The 18,079-nt window shown below is 29.9% G+C and overlaps 6 protein-coding genes across 10 annotated transcripts; 4 read left to right on the top strand and 2 right to left on the bottom strand.

Moving 5' to 3' along the window:
• The first annotated feature begins 273 nt into the window (after positions 1-273).
• On the top strand, positions 274-2,938 carry LOC123259149 (iron-sulfur clusters transporter ABCB7, mitochondrial). The gene has a single exon (XM_044719424.1). It carries the CDS (start codon positions 422-424, stop codon positions 2,612-2,614), a length of 2,193 nt encoding a protein of 730 aa, XP_044575359.1. The 5' UTR covers positions 274-421; the 3' UTR covers positions 2,615-2,938.
• Positions 2,939-3,683: 745 nt separating this feature from the next.
• Positions 3,684-4,403, bottom strand: LOC123259146 (ATP synthase subunit g, mitochondrial-like). Its single transcript, XM_044719422.1, has 2 exons — positions 4,245-4,403; positions 3,684-4,066 (listed from the first exon to the last, which is right to left on the bottom strand). Exons 1-2 carry the CDS (start codon positions 4,282-4,284, stop codon positions 3,807-3,809), a joined length of 300 nt encoding a protein of 99 aa, XP_044575357.1. The 5' UTR covers positions 4,285-4,403; the 3' UTR covers positions 3,684-3,806.
• A 176-nt stretch (positions 4,404-4,579) lies between these two features.
• Positions 4,580-7,057, top strand: LOC123259145 (protein Rae1). The gene is made up of 4 exons (XM_044719421.1): positions 4,580-4,748; positions 4,871-5,142; positions 6,089-6,334; positions 6,405-7,057. Exons 2-4 carry the CDS (start codon positions 4,885-4,887, stop codon positions 6,969-6,971), a joined length of 1,071 nt encoding a protein of 356 aa, XP_044575356.1. The 5' UTR covers positions 4,580-4,748; positions 4,871-4,884; the 3' UTR covers positions 6,972-7,057.
• A 1,296-nt stretch (positions 7,058-8,353) lies between these two features.
• On the top strand, positions 8,354-13,243 carry LOC123259141 (translation elongation factor 2). The gene is made up of 9 exons (XM_044719410.1): positions 8,354-8,507; positions 8,972-9,186; positions 9,262-9,455; positions 9,533-9,741; positions 9,835-10,068; positions 10,370-10,630; positions 10,902-11,142; positions 11,353-12,461; positions 12,736-13,243. The coding sequence occupies exons 1-9, from the start codon at positions 8,505-8,507 to the stop codon at positions 12,802-12,804; spliced, it is 2,535 nt and encodes an 844-aa protein (XP_044575345.1). The 5' UTR covers positions 8,354-8,504; the 3' UTR covers positions 12,805-13,243.
• Positions 13,244-13,333: 90 nt separating this feature from the next.
• On the bottom strand, positions 13,334-15,625 carry LOC123259143 (protein PRRC1-like). 5 transcript variants are annotated; one of them, XM_044719414.1, is made up of 5 exons: positions 15,368-15,625; positions 14,748-15,212; positions 14,283-14,400; positions 13,847-14,204; positions 13,334-13,771 (listed from the first exon to the last, which is right to left on the bottom strand). In XM_044719414.1, exons 1-5 carry the CDS (start codon positions 15,456-15,458, stop codon positions 13,658-13,660), a joined length of 1,146 nt encoding a protein of 381 aa, XP_044575349.1. In that variant the 5' UTR covers positions 15,459-15,625; the 3' UTR covers positions 13,334-13,657. The 5 variants fall into 5 exon arrangements, with proteins under 5 accessions (XP_044575349.1, XP_044575351.1, XP_044575353.1 ...); XM_044719416.1 differs by having other exon boundaries at positions 14,760-15,212; XM_044719418.1 differs by having other exon boundaries at positions 14,283-14,385; positions 14,760-15,212; positions 15,368-15,623.
• A 353-nt stretch (positions 15,626-15,978) lies between these two features.
• On the top strand, positions 15,979-17,995 carry LOC123259144 (zinc finger protein 330 homolog). Its single transcript, XM_044719420.1, has 5 exons — positions 15,979-16,312; positions 16,398-16,568; positions 17,059-17,290; positions 17,365-17,529; positions 17,605-17,995. The coding sequence occupies exons 1-5, from the start codon at positions 16,193-16,195 to the stop codon at positions 17,871-17,873; spliced, it is 957 nt and encodes a 318-aa protein (XP_044575355.1). The 5' UTR covers positions 15,979-16,192; the 3' UTR covers positions 17,874-17,995.
• The last annotated feature ends 84 nt before the right edge of the window (positions 17,996-18,079 follow it).

Here is an 18,079-nt window from a genome sequence, read left to right as displayed (position 1 = left end):
AAAACAGAAATTTTCTCTTGACATATATAAATATAATGACAACATATTTAAAAAAGCAATGTAAATATGAAAAAAATTAAAAAAAAAAATAAATTTTGACCATAACGATGAAAATAGTTAATATTAATTTTAATTTATATTTTTTTTAAACTTATAATTAATATGAAAATAGGAACACTATTGATTGATTTTTACGACCAATAGATTTTTAAAAATAAAACATTAAAAAATGTAAGGTTATGTGAACATCATTTTATTTTATATATATACGTATATATGTATATATAAATAGTTTGCACGAAATTTTTGCATTTAGTACCTGTTTAGTCAGTATCAACATCATTAATTATTTAACATTTACACTCATTTTAGCTCGCGATATAGTGTAAATAGTATAGATTGTGTAATTATACCAATAACAATGGTAATACGATTAATAAGTTACAGTTTTCCCTGTTTAACAAAACACAACGCCATAATAGGACGAACAAAACTTTTCTCAAATAAACAATTGTATTATAACAATTTATTATCAAAATGTCAACCTATTGTTGGAACAAGATTCAATAGTGGTAACAGTATAGAGCGGGCTCAAACAAAAAAAAATATTCCTCAAGCAAAGCCTGTTATTACACCTGTAAGAAATCCATTAATTGTTGATGGAGTTACCGGTAACAAACCTGGTCAACAAAAACGTAATTGTTTTCACCCGGGAGTATCTAACCTAGGTGAAGAAACTTTGACATCAAAAGATAGTTCACCGATAACAAGTTCTGATATGATAAAAGGAATGCTTAGTTATATTTGGCCAAAAGATGATCCAGAAATACGTAAAAGAGTTAAATTGGCTGTTGGTTTGTTAGCCGGTTCAAAGATAGTTAGTGTTTCAGTCCCATTTTTCTTTAAACATGCCATTGACAAGATCAATGCTGAATCAGTAGCTGCTGGAGGTGATGCCCTTCTTAATTTAAGTACGGCTCCAGATACAATATCTACTGTTGTAACTTCACTTCTTCTAGGGTACGGAATAGCTCGTTGCAGTGCTGCTGGATTTAACGAATTGAGGAATGCTGTGTTTTCAAAAGTGGCACAAAATTCAATTCGTAAAATAGCTAAAAATGTTTTCTTCCATCTTCACAATCTTGATATGTCTTTTCATTTGACGAGACAAACAGGAGCATTATCCAAGACAATTGACCGAGGAAGTCGTGGAATTAATTTTGTTCTATCAGCAATGGTTTTTAATGTTGTACCAACTATATTTGAATTAGCTCTAGTCAGTACCATATTAGGAATTAACTGTGGAATTGAGTATTCAGCTATTTCTTTAGGATGCGTTGGTATTTATGCTGTCTTTACTCTTGGGGTTACGCAATGGAGGACCAAGTTTCGCGTTTACATGAATAAAGCAGAAAATGAAGCTGGTAATAAAGCTATTGATTCACTTATTAATTATGAAACCGTTAAGTATTTCAATAATGAAAAATTTGAAGTTGAAAGATATGATTCATCACTTAAAAAATACGAAGAAGCATCATTAAAAACAAGCACCAGTTTAGCATTACTTAATTTTGGACAAAATTTTATTTTTAGCGGAGCTCTAACATTGATTATGTTAATGGCTGCAAAAAATATAGCTAATGGAACGATGACTGTTGGTGATTTAGTCATGGTCAATGGATTACTATTTCAATTATCAGTTCCGTTGGGATTTTTAGGCTCTGTTTATCGAGAAGTTAGACAAGCATTGATTGACATGCAAACAATGTTTTCATTAATGGCACGACCGCCGGCCATCCAAAGTGTACCTAATGCAAAACCCTTCGTTGTTTCACCTGCAACATCAACCATTATTTTTGATAATGTCAACTTCCAATACGTTCCAGGAAAAACAATATTAGATAATATTTCTTTCACAATACCAAGTGGAAAAAAAGTTGCCATCGTAGGTGGATCTGGATCAGGTAAAACATCGATAGTGAGATTATTATACAGATTTTTTGAACCACAAAAAGGTAACATTTTGATAAACGATCAAAATATTTGCGGTGTCGATCTGCAGGAATTGAGACAAGCTATTTCTATTGTACCTCAAGATTCAGTATTATTTCATGATACTATTTATTACAATTTGAGTTATGGAAATTTAAATAAAAGTAAAGATGAAGTTTATGAAGCAGCAGCAATGGCTAATTTACATGATATCATCCTCCAATGGCCTAAAGGATATGACACTCCGGTTGGTGAAAGAGGGTTGAAATTGAGCGGTGGTGAAAAACAAAGAGTAGCAATTGCTCGAGCTATTTTAAAAAATAGTCCGATATTGATATTTGACGAGGCTACATCAGCTTTAGATTCAATTACGGAAATGCATATTTTGGATGCATTAAGACGTGCAACTATGGGACGAACATCGATTGTTATTGCTCACCGCTTGTCAACAGTTATGGATGCAGATGAAATTTTAGTTTTAGAAAATGGAAAAGTTGCTGATAGAGGAACACACCAAGAATTGTTACAGAAATCCCAATCTGTATATAAGCAACTCTGGAATGTTCAGCATTTGGGTGTCATTGGTTCTTCCGAAAAAAGTAACATTGAAATAAACAGTTAAAGAAGTGTAATCAATTATAAAACATTTCTCATTTTAGCATTTAACAATAATGAATAAATAAAATAAATGTATATTCATTGTAATTAGTTATAAAATAGTTTACAATTATCGTTACTCCATCATTGATTAAAACTGATTGAAAGTTAAAGATCAAATAATTTTTTAAGAAATTAAATGTTTTTAATTAATTTAAAAAATCTCTCAACGACAAATTAAACAATTGTTTTTAAAAAAACATATTTTATAAATTAGCGTAGTTTAAAGTGATCAGTCAAAAAACCGTTCTTTGACATAGTCGACATTAACATTTACTATTTTATAAATAATTCTGCGTTTAAATCGGCATTATTAATTCAATACTAAAATTTTACTTCTTGAATATAAAAGTTACATTTTTTTTTTTATTATAACTATAAATTTATTCAAAATATGACTACTGTCTTTAAAATTATCAATGAAAAATATTTTGTCAATTTTACCTCAACTTTAAAGTTTTGTTATTAAATGTATTCATAAAATTGTATAAACCATAGTTTTTATTTATTGTTGTGAAATTATTAATTATAATAAATGTAATATTTGCGATGTAAAAGAGACTTACCAGATGTTGTATGGCATATATGTATGAAGATAAATAAATCTATTTATTCTTAATTTAGACTTGTAATGGTTTTTTCAAGTTCGTCTAATATACGATTTTGTGATTATAGAATTGAGTGTTAACAAAAAAAAATATTGTAAAGTGATGTTTTATTGCAATGTTTCGTTGGATAATCAGTTTCTCTGAAATATGCAATGAATCTTAGCAATCAAAAACTGCTCAATAGAATTTTATCTAACATTTTTTAACATGTAAAATTGTGTTAATTTCAGAATTACCTAATTTATAAAGTAAAAAATTTATCAGTTGAGTACTAAACATAACAATGATGTAAAAAATAAATTTAATCATTATTTTCAAATTTTCAGTTAATTAAAGAGAATAATTTTTTTAGTGCAAAAAATTTTAGATACTTGATCTTTCAAACTAAAACATAAAAAATTGTAATGGAAGAAATTTTACGCAAAATTACATTAAATGTTTAACTGCAATTTATTCACTGATAATTCTGAACATTATTTATATTATAATTAAAGATATATCTAGTTAATGACATCTATCAATTTCAAGATATTTAAATATATTGACAATTTAAACTTTGTAGCCGACGAGGTGTCTTTTGCCAATGACCTCACCAATGAAAAACCAGCACCAAACCTCAATGAAAACTAGGGTGTTGAGCCAAGCTTCGGAGACGGTAAGATTTTTATAACCTCCGGTTTTCGCTGAATGAAGCAATTTACCAAAACCCTGTCGAATGGCTGGTAAATCTCCCAAAGTTGGTGGCGATAGTTCCACTTTAGCATATCGCATAAATCTCACGGCTTCTGGTTTAGCCACAACGTAAGCCTCTGTTTAGAATAAAAACAAAAAAATAATAATTAGTTGCATAGTTACTCATAAATTAATAATTTAGAATGATTAAATATATCAGACATCATTGTTGTTATGTAAGAATTATCAGTCTTATTCGAAAATAAATTTTTATAATATTCATGTTTACAATAAAAATATTTGTTTATTACTTACTTTTTGCTCCATTAATCAGTGCTGGAACTAATTTCGACATTTTTATTGATATTTATGTTTATTTTAATAAAAAAATTTGACAACGAATCTCTCAATCAATGGCCAGTTGGAGAGAGGTTAGTTTTAAGGCCTTATGTCTATTGAGCATTGAGTCAATATTTCTAAGAGAAGAATTTTTTGTCGAAAAATTTTTAACCAATCCAATTAAATGTAGTCACCTGACAGTGAACCAATTCTCTGATAGCGCGCTTTACTTTGTAGTACAATGTGAGTGCAGCCTTAAATTAACACTTATTTATGTATACCATAAATACTCTTAACCAATCACACGATAATTGATACACACATGTTTATTATATTTTTCACGTAAGTGTATTATAGAAGATTGTTATATGTTGTTGGTTGTTGGCTTATTGCCGAATTTGATGTAAGAAACAATCATAGACAATTGTTGACAATTTTACTTAAATCACACAGTTATTTTTCAACTACAATTATACTTGGGTGAGTATTATGACTGATAATTATTTTACATTTTTAATTTTTTAAGTCATGTTAAAAAATATTAACATTTAACCTCTACTTGAAATATATTCATTTCACATTATTATTTTTTAATATTTTAGATTAAAATTCAAAGATGTTCAATCAAAGTACAGCATTGGGAACCGGAACTCCAAGTTCTGCAAATCCTATGAAAGATTTTGAAGTAGTTTCTCCTCCGGATGATTCAATCTCTAGTTTAGCATTTAGTCCGTCGTCAATCCAAAATAATTTTTTGGTTGCCGGTTCTTGGGATTGTAATGTTAGATGTTGGGAAGTTGAACAGACAGGAAAAACTGTCCCAAAATCTATGCAAACAATGGGAGGTCCTGTATTGGATGTTTGCTGGCATGATGTAAGAATTTACTTTTGATATTTTAATACATGGTAGAATTAATAGATTAAGTAAGCAGTTTATTCGAAATAAGTATGTAAGGGTATTGCTCCAATTTTACCTTGAATCTTATTTTAGGTAATTAGATTTTTTTACCTCATTAAAATGATATTATAATAACATTCGGTAATCATCCTATAAATGACAATGTTTCTTATTCTTAGATAAATTTAAAAAAAATTTTTGTTCAATTATCTACATCATTAAGAGAATAATGAAAATTTTGTCTCTGGCGTATTTATATGATAACATGAGTTTTTTAAATTAAATTTAGTATTATTAGAAAAATCATGATCTAAATGTGTGCTTTTTTAATGTTTTATATGCTTTTCAGCAATAGTTAATTTATTATGATAGGTTTTTGAAGTAATTATAGATTTGAATTTCGCAATAAACAAAATTAGTTAATTTATTTATTTTGTTTTGTCCATGTCATGTGATTATACGTCTAAAATTAATTTATGTAATTAAGAGACTGAGCAAAATTTTATAACGGGTCTGTCTTTATCGTAAATTGGTTTTGATATTTTTTCAGCGATAGTCATTAATGATTTAAATAATTGAGAGAGTAAGGAAAATTTTATAACGAGTACATCATTATTTTTAAAGAAATTTTTACAGTTAAATTTGGTATCATCAGAAAGGTCTTAACAAGAATTTTTGCTTTTTCACGGTTTTATATATTTATCAGTGATAGTCAATTTTTTTATGTCAATTTTTTTGGAGTAGTTTTGAATAGTTTATTGGTTCTATAAATTTGTTCCGTCACATTTTCCATAAAACTATTTGTAATTGATCCTGTCATAGCAGTTTGTTCGTTATTATTTAAAATATGAATTTAGTTAATATCACTTAATGCTTAAAAAAAATATAAAAATTAACAATTATTATATATGTTATTAAATAGGATGGAACAAAGGTATTTATGGCTTCTTGTGACAAAATGGTCAAGTGCTGGGATCTAGGTTCAAATCAAAGCGTTCAAGTAGCAGCTCATGATGCTCCAGTTAAAACTTGCCATTGGATTAAAGGAACTAATTATTCGTGTCTTATGACTGGTTCTTGGGATAAAACATTGAAATTTTGGGATACGAGAAGTCCTAATCCAATGTTGGTTATTAATCTACCTGAAAGATGTTATTGTGCTGATGTTGTAAGTATCATAACTATTTTTTTAAATTAATAAATGTTAACCAATTTTGCTAAATTACAATACAATACAGGACTACCCGATGGCTGTAGTTGGAACTGCAGGACGAGGTCTGATAATTTATCAACTTGAAGGAACTCCTCAAGAATTTAAACGGATTGAATCACCACTTAAGTATCAACACCGTTGTGTCGCGATCTTCAAAGACAAAAAGAAAGTTCCAAATGGTTATGCACTTGGAAGTGTAGAAGGACGCGTAGCTATTCAGTATGTTAATCCTGTCAATCCAAAAGATAATTTTACATTCAAGTGTCATCGATCAAATGGAACACCTAATGGTTACCAAGATATTTACGCTGTCAATGATATTGCTTTCCATCCAGTTCATGGTACTCTCGCAACGGTGGGAAGTGATGGAACATTTAGCTTTTGGGACAAGGATGCCAGGACTAAACTTAAGCCCTCTGAACCAATGGAACAACCCATTACATGTTGCTGTTTTAATCACAACGGCCAAATATTTGCGTACGCTGTATCTTATGATTGGTCGAAAGGTCATGAGTTTTACAATCCAATGAAAAAGAATTATATTTTCCTCAGGTCATGTTATGAAGAGTTGAAACCACGATCTACATCATAACTTTGATCTTTTATTCCATTTTTTACTTATATTATTCATATTAATCTATAATAAAAATTTTCAAATAAATTTTTATATTCATCTAAGTCTGACTGGTACTGTTGTATAAATAACTTGAAAAAAAAAAATGAATTTTTCCATTCAAATAATTTAAAATTTTAATTTAATTTATTTAAATGCATCAATCCATTAAATTAACAGTAGTGTATCATTTAAATTCTTATGTTATACTTAAATAATTTATTATTTTTAAATGATTCAAGTATTTGTCAATAACCTTCGTGGAATATAAATTTTTGAGATTAAACTGTTTACAATATTTCATTAAAATACGAATAAAATTATGTACTTTAATATCCCAAATTAATGTATAGTGAATTTACGATGCATACTTTGACTGGAATTTTTATACGAATAGTTAATAAATTGAGTGTTAAAAGATTACTACAATAAATAAATTTTCATGTACAGAATACTTTTTTTTTTTATTTCAGACATGCAAATTTTGAAATACCTAAATGAATTGGTTAATATTTATCTTTGCAAATAGTTTTGATTTATTCTGTATTGATAGGTAGCACGAATAAGTTACCATATTTTTTGCATAGTTTACTTTTTATTTTAACAAAAAAAGAAAAAATATATAAATGTATACATTGGTTACAAATTTGTCATGAAACTTTTTGAATGACAAAGATACTATAGTTAATTAAAATTTAATTAGTACTATTATCATTCATAATCATTGTAGATATTATTTCGTTAATTAAATTATAAATTTATAAACTGATAAGAACTATATATTGATAGTAATAACAAGTGTCAACACAATTTTAGAAATACAAGAGGTATTTTTTTTTCTACAATTGTCAAAGTTCAATTCCGAATGATTCATTTGACCATAATCATTTGAACTTATCTAAATAAAAACTGATCACATACTTTTTTATATATATTGATAAGAATTATATAAGTAAACGATTATAATTTTTTTTCCAATTGTGAGATTATATAATCTATTCTAATACTTTTTAAATTACCCGCCGACTAAGCCATAATAGGTATACTTTCTCTTTTGTGAAATTAAAAAATTAAAACTAAGAAAAATTTGTATATTAGCTGAAAATGAAGATATTTAACGTCACTCTATTCACATAAAAAATAAGTGTTTATATTCACAAAGTAAGTAGTGACTTAGTTAATTATTTTTTTGCTTTCATGAAAACATTTAAAAATGGAATAAACTGTATAAGTATGGAGAGTAAAGGACCTCTATACACAGATTGTAAGTAAAATAAAAAAAGAAAAAAAACATGACGGAAGGAAAAGGGATAAAAGAACGTGTGTTGGTCGAGTGGTGTAACTTGAGAAACACGCCGTCGCACAAGTTACGCGTGGCAGTGCGACCTCTAGCGTTCGTTACGCGGTCAGTTCATCAGTGATCGCAGTTCTCCTGTTCTTTCCCAGGGAGTCCGCCATAGTTGGCGCACGTACAGTTTTAATCAGGCTGAGAATAATCGAAAAACATCCAAGATGGTATGTAAAATAATTATAAACATATAAATTTACATTAATATATGCGCCATCGACAATATAAAAATTCTAATATTTTTTAACAATATCTATTCATATCTATCTAACATGGATATAAGTTTTGCATTACTCCAGATTGCGCAACTATTGGGCGCCTCATTGTGCTCACATTTTTTGTCATTAATCATCAATTTTAATTGAAATGAAATATTTTTCATTTTCATGTATATATTGTCTTAGTTTTATAATTTTTTATAAATTACTAATTGAATTCATGATGCGTTTTATCAAAATATGTTTGCCAACCCACGACATCAGAAGGCATGTCACGGGGTCTGCCTCAGCGCGTCATAGTGATAATTCATCTACCTATTTAAACTCAACTATAATAATGAATTTTTTTCAATCGATTCACTGAGTGTTTATCATCAATGGTATTGTCACTAATTTATGTTTCCTTTGTTTAGGTGAATTTTACGGTAGACGAGATCCGTGCGATGATGGACAAGAAGAAGAACATCCGAAACATGTCCGTCATTGCGCACGTCGATCATGGAAAGTCAACTCTGACAGACTCCCTTGTGTCCAAGGCTGGTATTATTGCCGGTGCAAAGGCTGGTGAGACGCGTTTTACTGATACGCGTAAAGACGAACAGGAGAGATGTATTACAATTAAATCAACGTATGTTATAATTTTTCAACAGTTGTTTGGTAATAACTTTTTAACATCAACTAATTAATACTTTGATACCTTTAGTGCCATCTCTATGTTCTTCGAGCTCGATGAGAAAGATTTGGTCTTCATCACCAACCCTGACCAACGTGATAAAGCAGAGAAAGGTTTCTTAATAAATTTGATTGACTCGCCTGGTCACGTTGATTTTTCAAGTGAAGTAACAGCTGCTCTTCGTGTCACCGATGGTGCCCTTGTTGTCGTCGATTGTGTGTCTGGTACGTTTAATATTTTCTCATGCTGATTGAAATATTTTTAATGAATATTGAGTATAATTAGAAGTTTTATTTCAAAGGTGTTTGTGTACAGACTGAGACTGTATTGCGTCAAGCTATTGCTGAGCGTATTAAGCCCGTTTTATTCATGAACAAGATGGACCGTGCTTTGTTGGAGCTCCAACTGGAAAGTGAAGATCTTTATCAGACTTTCCAACGTATTGTTGAAAATGTCAACGTTATTATCGCTACATACTCTGATGATGATGGTCCCATGGGTGAAGTTAGAGTAAGTAATTTAAAGCTTTAATTTTTCAAAATTTTATAATATTACACATGTGTAATGAAATTATTTACGATAATTGAATTTTGGTTTGAATAGGTTGACCCGAGCAAAGGTTCCGTTGGTTTTGGATCAGGTCTTCACGGTTGGGCCTTTACTCTCAAACAATTCTCTGAAATGTACGCTGAGAAATTCAAGATCGATACTGTTAAGTTGATGAACCGTCTTTGGGGAGAATCATTCTTCAATCCCAAGACCAAGAAATGGAGTAAACAGAAGGAAGCTGACAATAAACGTTCCTTCTGTATGTACGTTTTGGACCCAATTTACAAGGTAATTATATTTTTTTTATTAAGTATGTTTTTTTTTTAATTTCCTTCCAGCACATTCGCGTTTCGCTGTAGTACAATAATTAGTTTTCTTTGAAAGCTGATTAGAGCACTGGGACAGTGTTTACAGTGCGCTAATGGAAGGAGAGTAAAAAGTAACTGTGTTTAAACGCTGCCACTGGACCTCTATCTTTATGTTCGTTAGTGGCATTGCTACGGCTCAGCTTCAATATTATTACTTAAAGAATAAATATTTTTTTATGTAATAAAAGAATGAGTATTGATTAATTTTTTTTTGTTTTTAGGTCTTTGACTGCATCATGAACTACAAGAAAGATGAAGCTGATAATCTTCTTACTAAATTGGGTATCACTTTGAAGCCTGAAGACAAGGACAAGGACGGAAAAGCTCTTTTGAAGGTTGTAATGAGAACTTGGTTACCAGCTGGTGAAGCTTTACTTCAGATGATAGCCATTCATCTTCCATCACCCGTAACTGCTCAAAAATACCGTATGGAAATGTTGTACGAGGGTCCTCATGATGATGAAGCTGCTCTTGGTATCAAGGTAATTTATTCATCTATTAACAAAATATTGTATAATACAGATTTTTGCACGCCGCACAGCATGTGGGAGTACTCTATTCTCGACATGCCGCTATGTGACGATTTAAAAATTTTTTTTTTTTAATGTGATGATTGTTCTATCACAGACCTGTTCTGAAATATAATGAACGATGGATAAGAACGGCCAACTGACTATTTTATAATAATGAAAAAAATGATCTGTAAATCTACATTGAATACAAATTATTTAATTGACTATTTTATTTTTTTAGAACTGTGACCCCAATGGTCCACTCATGATGTACGTGTCAAAAATGGTACCGACATCTGACAAAGGTCGTTTCTACGCTTTTGGACGTGTGTTCTCTGGTAAAGTTTGCACCGGTATGAAAGCCCGTATCATGGGTCCAAACTTCACTCCAGGAAAGAAAGAAGACTTGTACGAGAAAGCTATCCAACGTACTATTCTCATGATGGGTCGTTACGTCGAAGCTATCGAAGACGTTCCATCTGGTAAGTTTTTAAAAAATTTTTTTTCTTATTTTTTATTTTTTTTTTTTTTATTTCTATGATGATTGTTCTTATCACAGACCTGTTCTGATAATAAATGAACGACGATATAAGAACGGCCAACTGATGAATTATTTACCAAATGATAATTAAATAAAATAAAATGATTAATGAACAGTAATTAATAAATTAATCGTTTACTTTTTTGTACAGGTAACATCTGTGGTCTTGTTGGTGTTGATCAATTCTTGGTTAAGACAGGTACCATTACCACTTACAAGGATGCTCACAACATGAAGGTCATGAAGTTCTCAGTATCACCTGTAGTACGTGTGGCTGTTGAGCCAAAGAACCCAGCTGATTTACCTAAATTGGTGGAAGGTTTGAAACGTTTAGCCAAGTCCGACCCTATGGTACAATGTATCATTGAAGAATCTGGTGAACACATTATTGCTGGTGCCGGTGAATTGCATCTTGAGATTTGTCTTAAAGATTTGGAAGAAGATCATGCTTGCATTCCTATCAAAAAGTCAGACCCAGTTGTTTCATACAGAGAAACTGTTTCTGAAGAATCAGACCAAATGTGTTTGTCCAAGTCACCAAACAAACACAATCGTCTCTTCATGAAAGCTCAACCAATGCCAGATGGTCTTGCTGAGGACATTGACAACGGAGATGTAAACCCAAGAGATGATTTCAAATCACGTGCTCGTTATCTTGGTGAGAAATACGATTATGACGTAACCGAAGCAAGAAAAATCTGGTGTTTCGGACCCGACGGATCTGGACCAAACATTCTCGTTGATTGTACTAAAGGAGTACAGTATCTTAACGAAATTAAGGATTCTGTTGTCGCTGGTTTCCAATGGGCCACGAAAGAAGGAGTTCTTTCAGAAGAAAATCTCCGTGGTGTACGGTTCAACATCTATGATGTTACACTTCATGCTGATGCTATCCACAGAGGTGGTGGTCAAATTATCCCCACAACCAGACGTTGTCTGTACGCTTGTCTGCTCACTGCCTCACCAAGGCTTATGGAGCCAGTGTATCTTTGTGAGATTCAATGTCCAGAAGTAGCTGTCGGTGGAATCTACGGAGTACTCAATCGTAGACGTGGTCACGTATTTGAAGAACAACAAGTCACTGGTACACCTATGTTCGTTGTTAAAGCTTACTTGCCAGTAAATGAATCGTTCGGTTTCACTGCTGATTTACGATCAAACACTGGAGGACAAGCTTTCCCACAATGTGTCTTCGATCACTGGCAAATCCTTCCTGGTGACCCGCTTGACCAGGGTACAAGACCTTACCAAGTTGTTCAGGTTTGTATTATATATACATTTATATTTTCGTTATTACTATTACCTCAAATAAAAATCCACGGTCATAACTGATGGTTATGCAATTTATAAGTATTGCCATTTTTTAATCCGTGGAAAATTAAATGTTAACTTAAAGTTTAAATTATCTGGCTGATCTAGGTAGTTTGAATAAAGCAACGACAATTTTAACTTTTTATTTAAACTCTTTTTCCTTTTTTTATTTTTTTTTTTTAATAATTAATTAAATGATTAATTTTTTTTCTCTTTATTTCAGGATACGAGAAAAAGGAAGGGATTGAAAGACGGTCTCCCAGACTTGGCATCATACTTGGACAAATTGTAACCAATTTGGATTTTTGCACTCTATTTAAATATTGTATTTCAATTAAACGACAGCGGATACAATCGATTCCGTAATGTCAATATAACTTCGGTGGCTTTGTTTAATACTACCATTTGTTGAGATTTTGAATTAATGCGGAGAATTGGAAAAATAAATTTTAAAAAGTATTACAGGATTATCTTCGCTAATGAAAAAAAATTTTAGCCACTGTAATGAATTCTCTAATTAAATAAATCCTGTAATTTTTTACATTACTTTTTTTATAATTCAGCTAATATTATTAATTCTCGTAATTAAGTTTTTCTTTGTCTTCATTTTCTTGTTTTTTTTTTTTTTTAAACGACTGAACGAATAAAATGAGATAAAGAAAGAGAAATACGATAAATGTATTCACGTTAAGGGCGTAAAGATACGACAAATATAAAAATCTTATAATGAATGAAATTTCTTTTATTTAGTTTAAATACCTTATATAGACTAATAAAAAATTAAATAACTGTTTAAGACCATAAATAAAACACTAACATACTTGGTTCGTGAAAATATATTTAAATACTAGTACCATATAAATTTTTTTCACAAATACTGTTCATTTGAATACAATTTACTTTGAAAATTTAATTACACAATTAATGTACAAATAACTTTAACCAATATTCAAAATTAATCAACAGATTTATACTCTTATAGAGTCGATTCAATATATTTTTTTTAAACTTGATCAGTTTTGTTTTGTTATAATTTTTATTTCAAGTTTAAACAAATAATAAAATTATTAGAAATTATGTACAAATAATTATAAAACATTTCGGTCTTTATAGTTCATCATCATCGTTGACATTCTGCTGATTAATTACACTGTTGTAATCGTATTTTTATAAATGCCTGCTAAAGATTGAGCTGCAAGAAGGATAGTATCTCTACGAGATACACCAGAAAGCGCATGGTGCCATTCATTGAAATTAACCTTAAACAAATAAAAATCTTTAATAATAGTTCAAAAAACCAAAATACTTAAAGTAATATAAAAAAGTCCATTTACTTGTAAATTGGTAGACATCAAACTTCCAATTGATACAGCCAAACCCAATGTTTTAAGTGGATAAGTATCGGGTGTAGATTCTTTAGCAGTTGATACAAATTGACTTGGTACAGGTGTCATTTGTGTAAACATTTGCAGATTAACGTCATTTTTTGGGTCATCAAGAAGTATAACCGCTAATTCATACCATTTATCTTCACCAATTTCCACCAAAAAACTTTGCACTGCAATAATTGGAATGTCTTTTGGAATCTCAAGAGCATTACGTGCATATTTAATACGATGTTTTGCTCCATTAACTCCAGCAGCAAAACCAACTGGTTGTGCAGGAATAGCCGATGTATCAATCGCTACACCTCTGTACGAAATTAAAAATAAATTCAATTATTATTAATCATCAATAAACATATAATTTATAAATTTAATTTTATCTTACGTGATAGTCGCTTTTCCAAATGCTTCTTGAAAAGCTTCACGAATAGGGCTGACTTTGACTTCCTTATTAGATGCCACAACAATTTCAACATCACCACCTGAATCTGAAATCCATGTGTCTAATAATGTCCAAATGTAATTACTAGCATTAACCAACATATTTTACATATTAATTATAGCTATTAAATGTTTAATAAGAATTATTCAATGAGAAAAAATATCAATAATTTAAAATATTTTACTATCGGCTACACGGTGAGAAATGACAGAATTTTTAACTGTGAGTGTATAAAACCAACTGCTCTACTTAATCCCAAAATAGAAACATCTATAACTAGTTTACGAGTGGAGGACAAGGATACCCTTCAACAGCTGAATTTTAAAAAGTGAAAATATTCAATCATAATTAAAAAAAAAAAGTCAATCGTTCAATTAAAGCGTAATGTTTTCGCGAATGATTACTTACAAATAAACTCACGCATCTGGGGATCCAAAGTAGTTATCATTGAGTTGACACTGCTTTTAGCTTTTTCAGCAACTTTACTGAGCATACTGTTATTAACAACATTATCTTTGACCCATGAAAATAATGAGGCACCGACGATTCCCATATCTTGTGATTGATTGTCCTCTAAGCACACAGATTCTAGCGGTTTCTGAGATTCAGTTGGAGTTTGTTGACCTTGTGCTTGCGGTTGTTTTGTTTGAACTCCAAGATCCCCGGAAATTTCTTCAGGCTTTTCGGTACTTTCAACTTTGACAGCATTTTGTCCAGTTTCTTTTGGCAGTGAATCTAATGGTGGCGACTGATTGGCAATAAAACTAGGCAAAGCAGATGGTGGAGCAACATTTGACAAAAGATTTCCTGCTGACGATGATCCACTTAAAGGCGTTATTATCGATACAGATGGCAATAAACTGCTCATTGAATCTAAAAAATTATATTTTTTTTTTTAGGAATATTTCTAATAAAATATAATAGTTTCCATATTCTAAAATAACTGATAATCTGATAGTAGTAAGAGACAAAAGTTTTCAACGGAATGTAAATATTTACGTCATTTAAATATAATAAAGTAATCGAACCAGTTTTAGTTGTTTCGCCAGATATTGATACATCATCAACTCGTTTTTCGACGAATTCAAACGTTGATTCTCCATTTGATTCATCCGTCATTTTGCAATAATTATCAAAAGATTGAGAATAATTTATAAAAACTTTATTTATATCCTTTGTTTATGAAATGTCGGATACAGTCTAATGGAAACTGAAATTTCGTAGAGGAAAATGACACATGACACGTGGCGCTAGTGGTTTGACTTCTTTTTACATAAGTACGCTCTCATACGTATTCATTCCAAATAAATAAATAAATAATTATCTGTCAATATTTTTTAATTTTTTTTTAATTTATTGAAAATAAAATTAATGCATTCATAGAGTGAAAAAAAAATTTATTTCGTACCAATGAGATATCAATCAATTTTTCCTATTATAAACATTAAATAATGATTATCAAAGCTCAAATTCAAAGAGTTTCCTTTTTGTAACGTGGCGTTGTCTATTTGATTTTTTATTATTATTATTATTATTAAGAACTAAAATTACAATTAAATGTATCGGTATGACAGTAACTATTACTTTTTTTTTTTTTATTTTTATATAGATAATTTTTTATATAGTCGCGACCATAAAGTAAATAATTATTTAGATTGGAGTTAAAATGTAAAATACTAAATTGTAATCTCCTTCTACTCACCATGGCTATTACTATGGCCCCTTTTTTGTAGTATAGTAAGAGTAGGTGACATTACCATTCATTTCATTTTATTTTTTATTTTTTTTTTTCAGTATTACAATCGGAGTTAATCTAATTTTTATATTATATTCCAAATAATTAAAACTCTAAAATGCCGAAAAAAAAGACGGGACAAAGAAAAAAAGCAGAAAAACAAAAATTACGGCAAAAAGAAATTAGAACAGCTAAAGATCAATTGGATATCGCAAAATTTCCTTCCAATGCGGTCATGGTAAATTTCATTTATAAAATTAAATTTAATAATAATTTACAGTTTTATAATTATTAATAAAATATGATTGTTTTTTATTTTTTAGGAATGTGATAAATGTAACAAAAAGCAAAAAAATCGAGCATTTTGTTACTTTTGTTCCAGTGTGCAGAGGTTACCAATGTGCGCTCATTGTGGAAAGATAAAATGTATGTTAAAAACTGGAGACTGTATTGTTAAACATCCTGGAGTATTTATCACAGGTTTAGGGATGGTGGTATGTTCTAATTTTTTCACTAATAATTCAATCGCATATACACAAAGCACAATTACTATAAAACTGTCATAGTTAAAACCCTTAAGGCTAGGCTGTAGTAAATGTATTGTCTAAAATTTAATTTTTCTAATAACTTTTTAAAAAGATTTTTAAATGAATTATTATAAAGCTTCCGCAATATCTAGTAATTATTTAATATATTCTTTTTCGGAAATTTTATTGTATTAGATTTCAAAATTTATTTAAAATGGAGTTAAAAAAATAAGATTTCTGAAAATACATTGACTACGGCCTACCCTTAAGTATAATTTTACAATTATAGTGAAAGTATATATGTGTTTATACATAATAATATGTTATTGGCTCAAAAAATTAAATAATGTTATTTAAATTTAGATAGCATTAATTTATTTCATTATTAGACACGGCTCGGACAAACATTTTCAATTATTTACGAATAAAAATAATATATTATCTATTATAATTTCAGGGAGCGATTTGTGATTATTGTGAAGCTTGGGTATGTCATGGTAGAAAATGTCTAACAAGTCATTCTTGTACTTGTCCCCTGATGGACGCAGTTTGTCAGGAATGCGAAAGAGGCGTTTGGGATCACGGTGGAAGAATATTTAAATGTTCATTTTGTGATTGTTTTCTATGTGAAGACGATCAATTTGAACATCAAGCTTCATGCCAAGTTCTTGAAGCTGAAAGTTATAAGTGTAATAGTTTTTTCTATCTTAGCATCTTAATTATTATAATGATTAATATTATTAATTGAGTTTTTATTTTTCAGGCCAATCTTGTAATAAATTAGGCCAATATTCATGTTTAAGATGTAAAACATGTTACTGTGAGGATCATGTCCGTAGAAAAGGTTTTAAATACGAAAAGAATAAAGCGATTCCGTGTCCAAAATGTAGTTTTGAAACATCACAAACTAAAGATCTTAGCATGTCTAGTAAGTTTATTTTAAAATACAATTTTTACTTGTTCATTTCATTTAAATTTTATCTAATAAATTTTTAAATTAAAGCTCGGAGTCATAAATTTGGAAGACAAAATCAAGCTAGCAATTATGATTCTGATGACGAAGGTGGTAGTTATGGTGCTTATGGAACTTATGGAAATTATGGTGCAACGGCAGATGATGATGATGAAGATGACGATGATGATGAGGATTATGATGATGATGATGATGATGATGACGATGATGATGAGGATGAGGAAGATGAAAATGAATCATCCACTGGTTCTGACGACGATGAAGATAAAAAATCACACGAAAAAAAATCAACTGCTTAAATTTTTTTTTTATGGAATATTCTATGTGTATAAAACTTTGTATATTCTATGTAAATTTTATGATCTACCATAAAATATAATTAAAAGAAAAAAATTAATAAAAATTAACTTTGAAAATTGAATAGATTAGCGCTTCACAAAATGCTTTTAATTGACAGTTGATAACTTAGAAAACATAAATGTGTATATTTAACATACATGCGTAT

Source organism: Cotesia glomerata, linkage group LG2, assembly GCF_020080835.1.
Source record: "Cotesia glomerata isolate CgM1 linkage group LG2, MPM_Cglom_v2.3, whole genome shotgun sequence".
NCBI lineage: Eukaryota > Metazoa > Arthropoda > Insecta > Hymenoptera > Braconidae > Cotesia > Cotesia glomerata.
This window is presented reverse-complemented; position numbering and strand designations above follow the sequence as displayed.

What these genes read in the sequence shown, in the direction of transcription:
- LOC123259146 (XM_044719422.1), bottom strand. Translation starts at nt 4,284, where the DNA reads ATGTCGAAATTAGTTCCAGCACTGATTAATGGAGCAAAAA. An exon ending in ACTGATTAATGGAGCAAAAA is followed by an intron (nt 4,067 to 4,244) that starts GTAAGTAATAAA and finishes TATTCTAAACAG; the next exon opens with AGGCTTACGTTGTGGCTAAA.
- LOC123259144 (XM_044719420.1), top strand. Translation starts at nt 16,193, where the DNA reads ATGCCGAAAAAAAAGACGGGACAAAGAAAAAAAGCAGAAAAACAAAAA. An exon ending in TTCCTTCCAATGCGGTCATG is followed by an intron (nt 16,313 to 16,397) that starts GTAAATTTCATT and finishes TTTATTTTTTAG; the next exon opens with GAATGTGATAAATGTAACAA. An exon ending in TAAAGATCTTAGCATGTCTA is followed by an intron (nt 17,530 to 17,604) that starts GTAAGTTTATTT and finishes TTTAAATTAAAG; the next exon opens with CTCGGAGTCATAAATTTGGA.
- LOC123259141 (XM_044719410.1), top strand. An exon ending in TGTATTACAATTAAATCAAC is followed by an intron (nt 9,187 to 9,261) that starts GTATGTTATAAT and finishes TGATACCTTTAG; the next exon opens with TGCCATCTCTATGTTCTTCG. An exon ending in TATCGAAGACGTTCCATCTG is followed by an intron (nt 11,143 to 11,352) that starts GTAAGTTTTTAA and finishes TTTTTTGTACAG; the next exon opens with GTAACATCTGTGGTCTTGTT.
- LOC123259145 (XM_044719421.1), top strand. Translation starts at nt 4,885, where the DNA reads ATGTTCAATCAAAGTACAGCATTGGGAACCGGAACTCCAAGTTCTGCA. An exon ending in TGGATGTTTGCTGGCATGAT is followed by an intron (nt 5,143 to 6,088) that starts GTAAGAATTTAC and finishes GTTATTAAATAG; the next exon opens with GATGGAACAAAGGTATTTAT. An exon ending in GATGTTATTGTGCTGATGTT is followed by an intron (nt 6,335 to 6,404) that starts GTAAGTATCATA and finishes AATACAATACAG; the next exon opens with GACTACCCGATGGCTGTAGT.
- LOC123259149 (XM_044719424.1), top strand. Translation starts at nt 422, where the DNA reads ATGGTAATACGATTAATAAGTTACAGTTTTCCCTGTTTAACAAAACAC.
- LOC123259143 (XM_044719414.1), bottom strand. Translation starts at nt 15,458, where the DNA reads ATGACGGATGAATCAAATGGAGAATCAACGTTTGAATTCGTCGAAAAA. An exon ending in TGGCGAAACAACTAAAACTG is followed by an intron (nt 15,213 to 15,367) that starts GTTCGATTACTT and finishes ATAATTTTTTAG; the next exon opens with ATTCAATGAGCAGTTTATTG. An exon ending in CCAGATGCGTGAGTTTATTT is followed by an intron (nt 14,401 to 14,747) that starts GTAAGTAATCAT and finishes GGACATTATTAG; the next exon opens with ACACATGGATTTCAGATTCA.